The following is a 16897-nucleotide window of genomic DNA, read 5'->3' on the forward strand; positions in this document are numbered from 1 at the left end:
TTATTATGATTTATGTCTGTTAAATACTTGTATTTGTAATATGATATTTTTTTTTCTACCTTAAATGTATTGTAATAACTGTAAATATATTTTATATCATTCGAAGTTTTGAATGTTAAGCTTTTAAACTAAGAGCTAGAAGGGTAAACCATTTAAAAAATAAAATAAAAACGGGACAGTTGTTTTACCCCGGGGGCTCCACTTAAAAAAAATTATTATTGTTACTTTACCCCTTTTGAGTTAATTAACCTAACCTAAATAATAAAAGTGTTTTCGAAATGTTAAGGAATATTTTATTATTTTATTATAATAACCAACACAATAATGTTGCATTTAAAAACTAATACAAGTTTTTTAAATAATTAAGAAAATTTTCTTTTTATCAACTAAGCTAAACTAAACTATTTTAGATTTGTTTTATAGATCCATTTATTTTAAAAATATAATGTAATAATATGTAAAAAACGGGGTTAAAACGCGATAAAAAGCGTCCCGTTTGAAGTTTGTCAGGACAACGGGACACGATGATCAAAAAAGGGACAATCCCGTTTTAAACGGGACATCTAGTCACCCTAAATTATTGCTAGATGTGTACCATAAAATTATTCCAAATATTTATACAGTATTAAATAAATATTTCATTATTTTTATATCTAAACTTGTTGTATTATTAAACTTAAATTAATAATTTAATTTGTGATGTATCATTAAACTTATAATATTCCTAACAATTAATTACTGCGTGTTATTTAATTTAGTTAAGTATTTTTTAAAAAAAAGAAAGAAAGATTAGAGGACCTTAGTCAATTATAACTTTTATATATCACAAAAATAATAATTTTATTCGTTGGATTTCAGGTCTAAATCTTAATCATTTAAAAATGTTTCTCTATTATACTTAATTTGTTATAATTTATCAAACTAATAATTTAACTACATCATTTTACAATAATAATATTTTTCGTTACCACGGTTAGGTTAGGTTGTTTGTAATAAACAAATAATTTTTTTCTAATCGATTATAACTGATTTTTGAAAATATTTATAATTCACGCATAGTAGTAATTATTAAATAATCTTATATTATATTATATTATAATGTTCTGTTATAAAATGTATAGAGCCACAGCATCTTCAAAAAGTACGTAGTACCTACAATTAAAATTATTTAAAAATAAAAATATTCTTGTCTATTCTTTATTTATTTTTTTTAGATTACAAGTTCTGCACCACTATCGCGAACCATTAATTATCCAGTCCGCCGATCCGGGTTCACCGACGCTGGTAAAAGGTAGATATCTGAACTATTAAATAAATCTCCTCTATAATAGTGCTAACTACTAGGGGCTACAGAACGATTGAGAACATTCAACCTTTTGTCTTAGTATTCAAAAGCGTCAGTAAAACCCTAAAAAAGTAACGGAAAAAACGGGAATTTTTACGTACGATCAATTTAGGACAAAATCGATATTTTTATTTTGCTGTAACTCAAAAATTAATCATTGTAAATACTTGAAATTTTCACCAAATGTTTATATTAGCGTTATCTATTTAGATTTAAATTTTTAAAATACTTAGAGTATTTTAAAACTATTTATAGACCATTGAAATTTTCGATTTTTCTAAATTTTTTTTCTTGAAATGCCGATAAAAAAAATCCCAAAAATCTTTAAAATTTAATACAAGGTTAATTTAAATTTAAATTTCATTATTTTACGGAAAGCTACGTACCTATAGTATATTATATTATAAACTGACGATAAATAATAATAGTAATTTTAAATATGATTACACTTATAACTATTTACTATAATTAATATTAAAACTAATTAATTATACAAATATGAAACAATTGCAGATGTATCTTCAATTAAAACAACATTAGATAATGAATATTGTTAATGCATATTAAAGATAAATTAAGTAAAATAATTTTCAGTTTGGTGTCTCTTCGTCCGTACTGGCACACTTCTCTTCATCCGTGCTGGCGCGGTAATGAGCTGTTACACAGGTCCATGGCTTTCAGCAGTCAATGTAATTCCTATCACACTTCCCCAGAAAGTAATAAATTGCCAAATTTTTTAAAATTATAGTATACGAAATGTATTTTATATTTTTATCCTATTATAGATTCAAATAAAGATGAATCTCCAAAAGAAGTAAGTTATTATTTCAAAAATTATTATCTATTACCTAAGACAATATTGTAGCATATTTATTAATACTATTTTAGTATTTATATTAACGGGGTTTTATCGATTCCGCCGTTTCAATATCAATTCCTCCGCCTATCAATTTCGCCGGATATTTGTTTATGTTGATTCCACTGATTGTATTCTTTTTTAATCAATAGTATAGGTATAAGATACACTCAGTTTACCATAATTTTCTTAAATTTAAATATAAACATTTAAAAAAACAATTCAAACATTCTCGTAAGTAAAATGTATTAAAATAGTAAAATAATAAGTTTTACAATTTGTTTAGCTAACGCTAAAAAAAGCAAAATTTAGTAAAAATAAAATAAATAATAACCTATGTATGTTATTTTCTACACGGCGCGGCGGAAGACAACCAATTTTATCAGGGGGGTGCATCGTGCAAGTAGGTATACGCTAATTTCTAAATAATGCTTAATAATAATAATAATAATAATAGTTAAATACGTAATATAATATAATATAGATAATTATGCAAAATAAAATAGTTTCAATACCATTCAATTGCCTTCAATACCAGCCTTCTTGTTCTTCATAAATCTTATAAAGAATAGGCCTATCTTTAAAATCAATCTCTGTTTCTTCCAAAATTTTAGATAGACGTCCAGTTTATGTTATCGAAAGCTTTCTCTTTTGTCTCTCAATTTGTTTTCCTAGTATTCTCAGATTTAAAATAGCCTTTGGTTCTTTTGTTCTTCCGAAAATCATATTGATTGTTCGCTAACTTAGCTTCTATCTTCTTACACTTATCTTTTTGCTTACAATTATTGCTAGTACTTTAGTTTTAGTTGATATCAAGGTTAGGGTCTAAACATTTTCACACTGGTTGGCTTTTGGTTTTTTAACCATTTATTACATCCAAAATCTCTCGGAATTTTCCCAGTCTTGTACATTTGACATAATAAAAATTAAGATTAAGATTCAAGATATAATAAGATTTATAATTATCATTCATGTTTTCTATAGGGATCCATCGCTACAATTAAAGATACTGTTGGACAATTTTTGAAAAAATTGGGTAATATTGTTGTAGATGGTGCTGGCATGATAACCAATTATTTTAACTGGTAAATATATAAACATTCAATTGTATAAATTAGTCATAATTAAGCTACTTACTTTTTAATCCATGATATATTTATATATATATATATTTAATTACATATATATGTACACATTTTTTATTTTTTATTACATCTATAAATTTCAGCTCTACTGGTGACAATAATATGACTATTTCAAAGATTGAAGCTTATACAATTTTGGACTCCAGAGGTCTTCCCACTGTCGCAGTAAGTATTCGTTTTTATAGTTCTGTTAGCAAATTAAATATATCTAATTACACATGTAATAATTAGGTTGACTTAACCATTAAAAATGGTCTAGTTTTCCACGCAGCAGTACCATCTGGTGCTAGTACTGGTAAATATGAAGCATTAGAACTTCGCGATAATGACGAATGCTATTTTCTCGGAAAAGGAGTGAATACTGCTATTAACAACATAGAAAACATTATCGCACCTGCTCTTATAAAATCGGTAATTAAAAAAATTTTAATTATTAAACTGAAATATCACAATGATATCTATGTAATAGCTGAGATAATTGATATTAGTTAAAATTCATGTTTTATTAAAAAGAAATAGGTGTAGCTGTATTACATAACAAATGTGCAAATGCTACAAGTCATCTACCCTATGCATATGCTTTGTAAAAATAAAAATTTTAAATCTTTATTAATAGCTCAAGAATATATAAATTATTTCAACATTTTATCATATCTAGAAAATAAATATTACATGAAAATTGCAAGTCTTCAGATTTGGTTATCTATTATAAAAAAAATCAAAATGATTTTATTGAAATTTAAATCTTAAACTGTTAACAGAATCCTCAATTGAAGTTAAAGATAAAAGATTTTTTTCCAGAACAAATAGTCAATAGACATAAAAAAAAAATATCATTATTTAACGAATACATTCATTATTGCCCCTACCCAAATCTAAACAATAATTATTTAAATTTCACTGTTACGAATTAAAATCCAAAATATAATAACATATTTTATTATCATTTATATTTTCTACAGGGACTCAAAGTTACTGAGCAAAGAGCCATTGATGATCTTATGATTAAATTGGATGGAACTCCAAACAAATCTAAGCTTGGTGCCAATGCTATATTGGGAGTTTCAATAGCTGTAACTAATGCGGGTGCTCGACAGGAAGGCATTCCTCTTTACAAGTAAATATATAAACATTAAATTGTATTAAAAAATGAGTCATATTTAACTAATTATTATGACATTTTTAGGCACATAGCTAACTTAGCTGGAAACAAACGAATTGCTTTGCCTGTTCCAGCTTTTAATGTAATAAATGGTGGTTCCCATGCAGGAAATAAGTTGGCTATGCAAGAATTTATGATTCTGCCTACTGGTAATGAGTTAAAAGATAAAGTATTATTATAAATACTGAGTATCAATGTTAATTATTTCAATTAGTTAACTAAACTTGTTAATGAATTCAAATATTTTATATTTTTTTAAAATTGAACAATATGTACTTTATTTTTTGTCAAATATTTTATGTTCATAAAATGTTTATAATAATTTGGTTTACATTAATAACATTTTGCATATTGTTTTATCACACTATTTCGTAAGATTAAATTAAAAAATCATTTTGAAACTCACTAAAAAACTGCTTTATTTTTCATATACAAGAATTAATTTTTTTTTTTTTTAATTATCAATAATGCCACTTAATGAAAGTGAAAAAAGCTGGAAAAATATCCGATTATCAGTTTCTATAGTAACCTTGTTATAAACAAATGTTTATAAATAGGAGCAAGATCTTTCTCTGAGGCTTTGCGAATGGGGTCAGAAGTTTACCAGAATCTGAAGAATGTCATTAAGGATAAGTATGGATTGCATGCCACATTAGTTGGTGATGAAGGTGGTTTTGCTCCAAATATTATCGATAACAAAGAATGTTTACGGTTAATTGAAACAGCTATCAAAAAGGCGGGATATGTGGGAAAAATTAAAATTGGTATTGACGTTGCTGCTTCTGAGTTCTACGTGTAAAGCAATTTATTTTGTTAAAAATTTATATAATTACTTTAATTTTGTATAATATGATTATAATAAAATATATAATACGAATTCCAATAATTTTAATAATAATTGCAGTGATGGAATGTACGATTTAGACTTTAAAAATAAATCTGCCAGTAAAGATAAGACAAAAATTGTATCAGCTGATCAATTATTAGCCTTTTACCAAGAAATAGTAAATGAATTCCCAGTCATAACAATTGAAGATCCATTTGATGAAAATCATTGGGAGGCGTGGACTAAATTTACTAAATCCACTAACATCCAGGTATATTTATCATTAAATTAGTTAATTAAACTTATTAAAATCATTTCACAATTCTAAATGATGTATAAGAGGTCATTTCTTTAGAATGTATTGTCACTATTTTATAATTTTGTTAAATAGTACGACTTTATTATTCAGCTGTTCTAATTTAGTGTTGTAAGATTTAATATAAGCATGAATTAACCTAATCGTAATATTAAACATTAAAACTTCAAGTTGACATTTTCATTTTCTTTTTTCAATTTTAATTTTGAAGCGATATATGATGAGTATTTTTAAATTGAAATATTCTATATATTTAATCTCAATAAACATATTTCTCACTATCTTTAGAAATTGCGGTTTTCTTTAAATAAATATTTTGATTTTTGTCAAATAAAATAAGAATTTAAATAAGTTGGTCCCAAATAGTTCATAAAACACTGATTAAAAGATTTTTTTAGGTACAACAATTAATTTATACTAGTACTTTACTAGCAAAACACTTAATTCTTTATGATTTTCATTTATAAATCCTAGCTTTCGGGTTTTTATAAAATATATATGGGTTGTACCTTGATGTATAGGTTGTTGGCGATGATTTAACTGTGACCAATCCAATACGTATTACCAAAGCTATTAATAAAAAAGCGTGCAACTGCTTGTTGCTTAAAATCAACCAGATTGGTACTATAACTGAATCCATTGATGCACATCTGTTAGCTAAAAAGAATGGATGGAGTACGATGGTATCTCATCGTTCAGGAGAAACTGAAGATACATTCATTGCTGATTTAGTTGTTGGATTGGGTGCTAAAGAAGTAAGTTTTTAAGCACTGATTTAATTTGTTAATGCTTTAGTTCTAGTTTGCTTCATTTTTAAGTTTGTGGTATACTTTAGTTCTTATTTTTACGGTATCTAAGGAAAAAGAACTAGCTCCTATTTAAAGACAATTGTCTTAAAAAATGTTAAACACTCGCATAGAAACTGAAAATTGAATAATTTCCTTGCTTTGTTCACATTTGTTGAGTGATATTATTGAGGAATAAAAAGGAAACACAGTAGTGTGTACCTGTGAGTTTAGTGTTGATTTTTTTAATTTAATTATTCAAAAATCTAAATTCCCGTATCCATTTTTAAAATTGTATATAATTCACAAAGGATTCATCCCTTTTGGCTGTTTTTCATCAAATTGTTTGTATTTAATTTTTCTAAGATAACGAAAGAAATATCATATAAACTTTAAATATTAGATTTAGAAATCACTGTAAGATCTTTTATCCACTGCTTTGGTATACATCTGATTTTTTATTTTGTGTAGACTATATAGTATTGCTGATTTAATTGCTTGATTGACTACTTGATAAGTAAGTATTTAAATATTAATGTTAAAAGATATAATACTGTTGTAAACTGATTGTTTATAATACTTTATATGAATTGTACATAACTAAGTAAATAATTATTTATTTTAGATCAAGGCTGGCGCCCCTTGCCGTTCAGAACGTAACGTCAAGTATAACCGTCTAATTAGAATTGAAAGAGAAATAAAAAAAGAAAAAGAAAAAGAAAAAGGAAAAAAACCAAAAGAAACCGTCGAAGATAACTCAAATGGTTTGGATAATTGTATATATCTAGAAATCAGTGCAAAGGTAAATCATTAACTAATTACACCCCTAAAAACGGGGAATTATCGATTCCGCCGAAACTACCTGTTTAAGTAAAAGGTTTGTATTGATTTGTTTTCACAACTTTTTGTTACTTTGATTGGATTTTGTAGTAGTTGTTTGGAGATAATAAGCTTGGGTGCATTTGCCCTATTTTAGTCATTTGTATTGTTCTAATAGTGTATTCGTTTCATAAATATATTTAGTGAGTATTAAGTTAGGGAAATTAAAATGTATTAAAAGGTAATTTTTCATAAATTGGTCAATTGTGTTATTTTTAAGATCTGCCATTGTTAGTTCTACTCTTTTATTTCTAAATCCTCTTGCTCTTGATTAAATCTAATAATTTCCATTTGCTCTTCAATAAACTTAAATTAACTCTCGTTATTTACCGAAAAGTGATTAATATTAGCGTTAAATTTACTCATACATTCCGCGTCGCATAATTTGAATAAAAGTCGTGCTGTTTTGCTTATTTTATTAACAATACCACGTCTATCTCTAGTTTTAAAACCTATAGACGGGAAGACTAGATCCTTCTTACGCTTAATGTCCTAAAATAGTTTTAAAGTAAACAGTAAAAAGTCCCCACAATGGTTATCGATATTATTTTTAATGGGGACACACATCACTTCCGTGTCATTTATATATTGGTCAATTCCCCCCATCGTTGTTCATAAGTTGTAAATTTGTAATGTGAACGTATGCGGTAAGTTCCCATGTAGTGGTTACTATCTTAATCGGTCCTCGGTTTTCGTAATATATACCTAACTTTTATGTAAGTTTGTCGTCAGTGAACCGTTGTGCGCTCACTCCAACATAGTAAAGTGTTAATGTAAAAAAATCCTGAAAAAATTTAATTTGTTAATGAAATTTGTATTACTAATTTTCTGATAATTGGTCAATTAAATTGTTGTATTTTATACGTCTAATTAATTTGTCGAAAATACATTTTGTTAAGATAAAAACAATTAATTGGTCGTTGAACTTATGCATAATGAATTTATTCAAGCCTACAAAAATCATGCTCGAAATATTTTTGTTTGTTAAAATTTCTCGAATGACCCTGTGTGTCACGATCACATTACTGGGTATCGGTAAAATCGGGGTTTTGTTTGATGCGCCATCTCATTAACTGAGACGATGCGTCCTTCAACCCAAATAAATATGTAAGTGGTCGATGATCAGTAATAATAGAAAAAGTACGACCGTAAAGGTAAGGTTAAAAATGTTTGACGGCCTAAATGGTGGCCAAAAGTTCTTTTTTTATAATGCTATAATTGGTCTCCGCCTGATTTAGAGTTCTCCTAGTGTATACAATGGGTTTTTCATGGGGTGTTTCGCCTAGCAACAAAACAGCTCCAATAGCAAATTGACTTGCATCGGCATTAATTTAAATTTCCTCTTTTCCCAATCTGAATAAGTTAACAAAGTTGGATTCATAAGTTTACTTTTTAGTTCTTCATACGTGTTATCACATTTATCCATCCAACAGGACGGTATGTCCTTCATTAATAAATAGGTCATTAGTTTGGCAATTTTCACAAAGTTGTCTACAAAATATCTATAATAATTTAATAATCTCAGAAAAAATTTAATGTCCCTGGTGTTAAATCTTTTCTGAGATTATTAAATTATTAAAGACATTTTGTAGACTCCCGCCAAACCACTGACCTATATATTAATGAAAGACATACCGTTCTAACGGTCAAGTATATTTCGTTTGATATGAGACCTCCCCACCTGACATCAAAAGCGTGGTTGTGGTGAGGGGGGGGGGGGGTGTCGTCACTGTCATGATTATCGAACATAGAGAAAATGTTGTCGGCCTCGGGATCAACATTGGTCGTCGGAGTTGTAGGTGCTCCGACCAATTTTTCCTCGAGTCGCTCCAAGTCTACGGGTGTGCTGGGTGCCGGGTCACAGGATAACAAATCTGGTAATTCGTTATGTATTCCCGGGACGTGTACCGTACTAAAATCTAAATTAGCTAGTTGGAGTGACCAATGTATTCATTTTGAATTTTTGTCTTTAGTCCTATGTAACCACGTCAGCTTCGAGTTATCGGTAATGAGTTCAAAATTTCGGGTCTCGGGGCAGGGACGAAATTTGTCGGTCGCCCAGATTACCGCTAGACACTCGCGTTCTACCGCGGCATACCGTGTTTGTGTTTGTCTTTCCTCAGGGCTCTCATCCCGTTGGAATAGGACTGCATCCGCGCCTATCTCGCTCGCATCGGTTTGAAGTCAAAATGGTTTGCTGTAATCTGGTGGGGACAATTTAGGTGACGTGACTAGCGCGTGATTGATTTAAATGCGCGTTATTCGACATCAGTCCATCTCCACCTTATTCCTTGTTTTAATAAATTTATTAGGGGTGATATCGTGTCCGCGTAATTGCCTACGAATTGGTTATACCATTTGCACACACCTAAAATTTTCGTACATCTGTTACCTTAGGCGGAACCGGAAAATTGTCAATTTTTCCGGTTGCTTTTGGATCTTTTCCGCGTTTACTATGTGCCCCAAAATGAAATTTCGCGTAAACCGATTTTACATTTTTTTTTTTTGCACGTTAGTCCGTATCTCTTGAGTTGCTCTCGTATTTTGTCTAAGTGAGCCTGGTGTTTGTAATCGTTCCTTAAAAATACTACTATATCATCTAGATAAACTTGTACGAACTCGTCCTGGTACCCCTTCATGACTTCGTTCATGAGCCTCACAAAGGTCATTGGACTATTATTTAGACCGAAGGCGAGGACTTGGAATTGGAAAAGGCCTCTACGCGCCGGAATGCCGTGTATTTTTGTGCTTTTTCGTGCAATATTACTTGCCAGTAGCGATTTCACAGATCAAATACACAGACAATTTTTGAGCCCCGCATTTGCCTAATCATTTTACAGTGAAAACTTTTTATAACGAAACTCTTTACAACGAAAAACTCTATATAACGTAAACATTAGATAATAATGGTTGGTTTGCTTTATAACCCATTAGTCATTCATTCTCTATAACGTATAGTCACTCTCAAAAACGAAACAATATTGTATGTTTCATAACACAATTTACGTGTTAAGTATTATAAATTATAAAAATATTCGGCAAAAATGCCGAAATTTCCATGAACGATTACATTCTTAACATTCTTTCATTATCTACTTTTAATATCATAATAATACCATTATTTTCGATATCGAATATATTCATTTTATTATCGACGTAATTTCTAACAAAAATATTGTTTTTTTTTTAAAACCCTCTCTATTACGAAAGCTCTCTTTAACGAAAGAAATTTCTTGGTCCCTTTAGATTCGTTATAAAGAGTTTTTTACTGTATTTTAATCTGGCGTAGGGTACGCATCGGATTCGGTTACGTCATTAAGCCGCCTGTACTCAGCACATAGGCAGAATGATCCGTCCTTTTTCTTTTCCAATACTATGGGATCAGCCCACAATGAGGTGCTAAATTTAACGAGCCCTAGGAATTCCATATCTCATACCATATCATCGATAGTAGTTTATTTCAGTTGTGGATACGGATATGGCTAGAGTGCGATAGGTGATGGTCATTAAACAAAATTTCGTGTTCAATTAATTTAGTACATCCTACTTTTTCATTGAATACTACCGCGTATATACATAATACTTTGGTGAGTTTCGCGCGAGTTTCGTTGTCGTTCCCAAATTCTAATTGCGACAGGTCGTGACTAGTGGCGAGTGGCTGCGCTTTCCCTTCCCAGAATGTCAACGTACGAATTTGCTTACCCATGTGGATTATACACGCGGCGTAATCCCAAGATATTTCGTTAATAACAAGAAAGTCGTGTCCTAGTAACGTGTCGCAATACAAGTTATTTAAGATAATTGCTTCGAATTTGATATCGAATGCCCCTATCTTAGCTTTGAATGTGGAGGTGCACACTGGTTGTCGCAGTGTGACTAGGGCTGCGCGATTATTTTATTTTCATAAATCGATATGTAGAAAATTATATCGAATATAATCAGTTATTTTATACATACATTCTAATCAATTATTATCAGTTATAAATGTTATAATCGATACTTGGATCTAGATTAGGTTAGGTTTTTCCCGGACATTTTTGTATAATACCCGATACTTAAACATTAATTGGTTATTATGTATACATAAATTATAATAGATTATAATTGATACTTAATCTATAATCGGTTATTATTTAAATATAAATTATAATCTACATTAATTGATACAATTATAATCAATTATAATTAATATTATTTTACAATCGATTAAAAATTATAATCTGAAAATTCACTGTAATAGCTAGACTGATTAATTGATAATTACACTTGGCAATATACCTTAGAAAAAAGATTAAATATAAATATACAGTTAGGAAAACGAATAATAAATTCTTAAATTTTCCTTGCAAAAGAAAACAAATTAATTCAGTGCAGATTTTATTGGTGTCTAGATATAACAATAAAAAGTACAGTGAAAACTCTTTATAACGAATCTAAAGGGACCAAGAGATTTCTTTCGTTAAAGACAGTTTTCGTAATAGAGAGAGTTTAAAAACAAAACAAAATTTTTGTTAGTAATTACGTCGATAATAAAATGAATATATTCGATATCGAAAATAATGGTATTATTACGATATTAAAAGTAGATAATGAATGAATGTTAAGAATGTAATCGTTCATGGAAATTTCGGCATTTTTGCCGATTATTTTTATAATTTATAATACTTAACAGGTAAATTGTGAGGAGGGCTATATGAATCAGGAAAATATGCAGAAGGAAAAAAAATCTGGGATTGGTATTTTCATGGAACGGTATATCAAAGAAATGATAAAGTAGAGGAATTATATTTGCAAGGATTAATATATTCTTGGAATGATATTTTTCTAAACAGTCTTATCTAAGGATAATATAAAACAGTAAATTAAAACACGGAACCGTATTTTTCAGGAATGATATAAATTAGGAAAATATCGCTCAGGAGACTGTATAAATCGGGACGACATTGTTGAGTATATTATACACGTGGATCCGTATTAATCTAAAACCGTATTAATCGAGAAAATAAAGCATAGGATTGGATGAGACATATATTTATAGGAAAATATTCACGAGGAATAGTATTAAAAAGAAATATTATTTTATCAGAAAAATACGGATGCCCGCGTCGCCACTCGCTCGCTGCGCTCACTCGGACAAAACAAACGAAAATATCCCTCGACTTGTTATGCAACACCACCTCAAGTGAATCACTGGGTAACCACGGTATAATCATGCATATTACCCTACTTCAGGCCGGTATTTACGCAGCGCGCTAGCTGGTTTATAACCAGCACGAAGTCCGTTAGCGATTGTCCGGGGGCCTGTCGTGTTGACGCTATGTCGGCGCGCGATTGAGATTGCATTTTGGAGTTTTTGAAGTTTTCGTAATATTCCGTCTTAAATTCTTCCCAGGATGGGTCGAGTATCTTGATACTGTTGTACCATTTACTCGCAGCTCGACTGTCCTGCACCAACCCGATGGGTGTATCCGAGCTTGTACCAAAATTGATTCGGTATTATTTATGTACCTCACAGGGCCTTCAGCCCTTGTGAGACCCTTGCTACGCATGTCATCATTAGTCGACTTTCCCTGGCGCGCTAGCGGCTGGAGCCCGCTGTGTCCTGGTTCGCTACCCGCAAGCGACTGCCCTGCGCTAGGACTAGCAGTAATGCCCTCAGGCGGCTGATCTTGTACACTGCTCGCTGCCGTGGCTACCATCGTCGAGGACGCATACCGCTGCTATCTAGTACTATCCGTCAATATGGTTGTTGTCAGCTGCACGGGATAGAACCGTACGTTCACGGAGTCCTTGTCCGCTCTCCCGAATATGTTCCTCTAGTCTAATAATTACATCCGACTTTGAGCCGGACATGCTTAACCCACGCGTCGTACACTTGGCACGTAGCTCCGCTGATGACAATTTTTATAACGACTTTCCTGACATTATGTAATTTATTATAGTTATAATAAATTTACAAGCGCGGGTGTTAAAACTGTAGCGTAGGCGGTAGCCTGTGCCTGTTATAAGTAAAAAAAAGACGAAAAATAATAAACAACATTCTTACCATAAATTTCGATACTCTAATATTTGGTAAAGTCACAGTGGTTGACTTGGGTGGGACGCGGTGGGGACTGAGTACCTCAACTAATTTTTTGAATTCGCTAGCATACCCTTACTTAACCATAAAGAGTGATGTGGGGTGACCCCCACTGCCATGGTAATGTGAGTTTTATTAAAATTCTAGGGACGCTACTTTTTTTAAATTAGTTAGAGTTACCTCAACTATTTTATTCCCAAGTCAACCACTGGATACAGGTTTACAATAAATAATCGTTTCTACTGAAAATAAATTTGCAATGTTGTAAAATCTACATGATGTGTATTAACACACGTCTTGATAATACAACAAAGTATAACGATTCAGTTTTAACTGCATTTATCACGTCGCACTTTGACGCACATGTCTCGTTGTATAAAAAATTTTATTATGTTAAATACACTTCGAAACAAATAATGTTGATAGTATTTCTTATTCGTCAATTCAACAGGAGCAGCGACAATAATTACTATTTTGGTCACTGATTTTGAATTTATGAAATCTAAGATTTTTCGATCTTCCTTATGTTTTCTCTTTATGTATTCCTGTAAGATTCCTAACCATTCTTTAGTGAACAATAAAAAATAAATATAAGGAAATACTGTTTCTTACACATGTTTCCGTGACACGATACGCAACGGTCGCCGGTACAAAGTACAGGCACCGCAGCGACCGGTCTGCGCCTTACCAACCGTCACCACAAGCAACGACCACACGACACCATCAACTCTCCCCCGACGCTTTAAAGACACGGGGTAGGGCGGAAAGACAAGTCAGTAGTATGATTTAGCCGATTCGAAAACCTCTTCCTCATCCGCATACTCATCCAAACTCATCTGCGCCACCTGCCGTCGACCAGACTCACCTCACCACCGCCTACCGACGGCCAGACTCATCCGCCGCCCGGTCCGCTACGTAACCGACATATATTTTTCCCGCATGCGCATGTGACAAGCATTTCTTATCATTTGCCGCCGCAATCACTGTTATCAAGTATTATTACTTTGTTATCACAAATGTTATCATATCGCCCGATCCGCAACGGAACCGACATATATTTTTTCGCGCGCGTTTTGTCCAATATCGATATGCCCAAATACAACCAGTTAGGTTAATGTGTTGATACTTAATAGCACAGACCCATATCCTGTCATTAGCAAACGACACACATCCGCCAACGCGGCCGGCTGTATAAATGTATTCATACTTCTTAATTTGTTTGTAATATCCCGGATTGTCGTTAAGATATACATTATGGAATGTACACATTAATGCTAAAGTCTAGCAATTATACCACCGAAAATGTAAAGAATGTATTAGATTTAATGTATTGATACTTAATAGCATGAATATTATATATAATGAACCAATTTAAGAGCCTGACCGAAAGAGCCGGCAGCTCTTCAGTGTTTCTCCAGCCTTATAGCTCTTCGCATCACAACCGTTCTCGCGCTCCGTGTTTAAAACATTTTTATTCAGTGTTCTTCATTTCTCGTATACTTTTAATCATGACCGGTTCAATCGCTAACATGAAAAAACACTACAATCAGAAAAGTTTTACATATGTACCACCAACACCGCCTGCAGAGCTCATCGACTGTGATAATTTCATACTTGACTTCGCTGATCGTAAGTTTTTAAATGTTGGATTTGATTCGGAAGACAAGTTCAATATTGTTATTCATATAATAACACCGTCACGCTATGTAAGCATATACGAGGGTTTTTTAAGACGAACATTCTCGCTGATGGGGAATATACTGTCATTCATATTAGATGTTCCACAAAAAAGTAGAAAACAGATTTTTTTGGAGGATGAATTTACTGTCGTATCGAACATGGTGTATCGAGGAGAAAATGTGCTAGTCGTAGAGTCGAAGAAAAAGGAAGGATGTCGTGTATTGCTCGATCGAAAAAACTTGTTGAAATTACAATATATGGAGGAGAGTATTTTCGAAACGTTCGCACGAAAGTCAACCATCATACGTCCAGTTGTATTAAGACAATTTGAAATTATTGGAAATTATATAGACCGGGAACTTACCAATGTGCAATCGCCACCGAAAACAGTTGAAGAAATGATAATTTTTATTAAAAACCTTTAGACCGATCAAATCATCACGAATATCGACTTAAACTTTGTTAGTCAGCTGAAAATGTGTGCAGCACGAAAATTAGCTGAACAATGGTCTCAACGATGGAGCGGAGGAATGTCACCAGAGGTAATTGAATTTTAATACTAGCTCTGCTAAATAGTTATTTAATTTTTTATTATTTTTAGTTAATCGTTGACCCCATTTCGCCATTGTCGCCGATGACATCGTCATCGTATTCACAATTATTCTCACCGCCTCTTTTCGATGGTGAATGTTCGCAGATAAATCCTACGCAGGCAACATATTGTGCACAAAATCGGGAATCTAAGCCGAAAGTAATTATTATTTCGATATATATTAATAAAGTATTATTTTATTTCGATGATATATATTAATAAAGTATTATTTTGTTTAGCCTTTCGATGAGAACGATGAACGCACATATCACGGATTTAATTCAGGCAATTGTGCACAGTACCATCAACGGTATACAGGTATTCCCGATTTTGTGCACAATATGTTGCCTGCGTAGGATTTATCTGCGAACATTCACCATCGAAAAGAGGCGGTGAGAATAATTGTGAATACGATGACGATGTCATCGGCGACAATGGCGAAATGGGGTCAACGATTAACTAAAAATAATAAAAAATTAAATAACTATTTAGCAGAGCTAGTATTAAAATTCAATTACCTCTGGTGACATTCCTCCGCTCCATCGTTGAGACCATTGTTCAGCTAATTTTCGTGCTGCACACATTTTCAGCTGACTAACAAAGTTTAAGTCGATATTCGTGATGATTTGATCGGTCTAAAGGTTTTTAATAAAAATTATCATTTCTTCAACTGTTTTCGGTGGCGATTGCACATTGGTAAGTTCCCGGTCTATATAATTTCCAATAATTTCAAATTGTCTTAATACAACTGGACGTATGATGGTTGACTTTCGTGCGAACGTTTCGAAAATACTCTCCTCCATATATTGTAATTTCAACAAGTTTTTTCGATCGAGCAATACACGACATCCTTCCTTTTTCTTCGACTCTACGACTAGCACATTTTCTCCTCGATACACCATGTTCGATACGACAGTAAATTCATCCTCCAAAAAAATCTGTTTTCTACTTTTTTGTGGAACATCTAATATGAATGACAGTATATTCCCCATCAGCGAGAATGTTCGTCTTAAAAAACCCTCGTATATGCTTACATAGCGTGACGGTGTTATTATATGAATAACAATATTGAACTTGTCTTCCGAATCAAATCCAACATTTAAAAACTTACGATCAGCGAAGTCAAGTATGAAATTATCACAGTCGATGAGCTCTGCAGGCGGTGTTGGTGGTACATATGTAAAACTTTTCTGATTGTAGTGTTTTTTCATGTTAGCGATTGAACCGGTCAT

The 16897-nt window shown here is 31.9% G+C and overlaps 3 protein-coding genes across 3 annotated transcripts; 2 read left to right on the plus strand and 1 right to left on the minus strand.

Annotated features, from left to right (window-relative positions):
- The first annotated feature begins 3436 nt into the window (after window positions 1–3436).
- Window positions 3437–8387, plus strand: LOC113560254 (enolase-like). Its single transcript, XM_026966024.1, has 9 exons — window positions 3437–3511; window positions 3578–3757; window positions 4309–4463; window positions 4533–4657; window positions 5066–5303; window positions 5413–5605; window positions 6172–6405; window positions 7061–7237; window positions 8214–8387. Exons 1-9 carry the CDS (start codon window positions 3449–3451, stop codon window positions 8385–8387), a joined length of 1539 nt encoding a protein of 512 aa, XP_026821825.1. The 5' UTR covers window positions 3437–3448.
- Window positions 8388–14901: 6514 nt separating this feature from the next.
- LOC113560257 lies at window positions 14902–15498 on the plus strand. The gene has a single exon (XM_026966025.1). The coding sequence runs from the start codon at window positions 14902–14904 to the stop codon at window positions 15496–15498; it is 597 nt and encodes a 198-aa protein (XP_026821826.1).
- Window positions 15499–16300: 802 nt separating this feature from the next.
- Window positions 16301–16897, minus strand: LOC113560258. The gene has a single exon (XM_026966026.1). It carries the CDS (start codon window positions 16895–16897, stop codon window positions 16301–16303), a length of 597 nt encoding a protein of 198 aa, XP_026821827.1.

This window comes from Rhopalosiphum maidis, unplaced genomic scaffold (assembly GCF_003676215.2).
Source record: "Rhopalosiphum maidis isolate BTI-1 unplaced genomic scaffold, ASM367621v3 scaffold143, whole genome shotgun sequence".
Lineage (NCBI taxonomy): Eukaryota > Metazoa > Arthropoda > Insecta > Hemiptera > Aphididae > Rhopalosiphum > Rhopalosiphum maidis.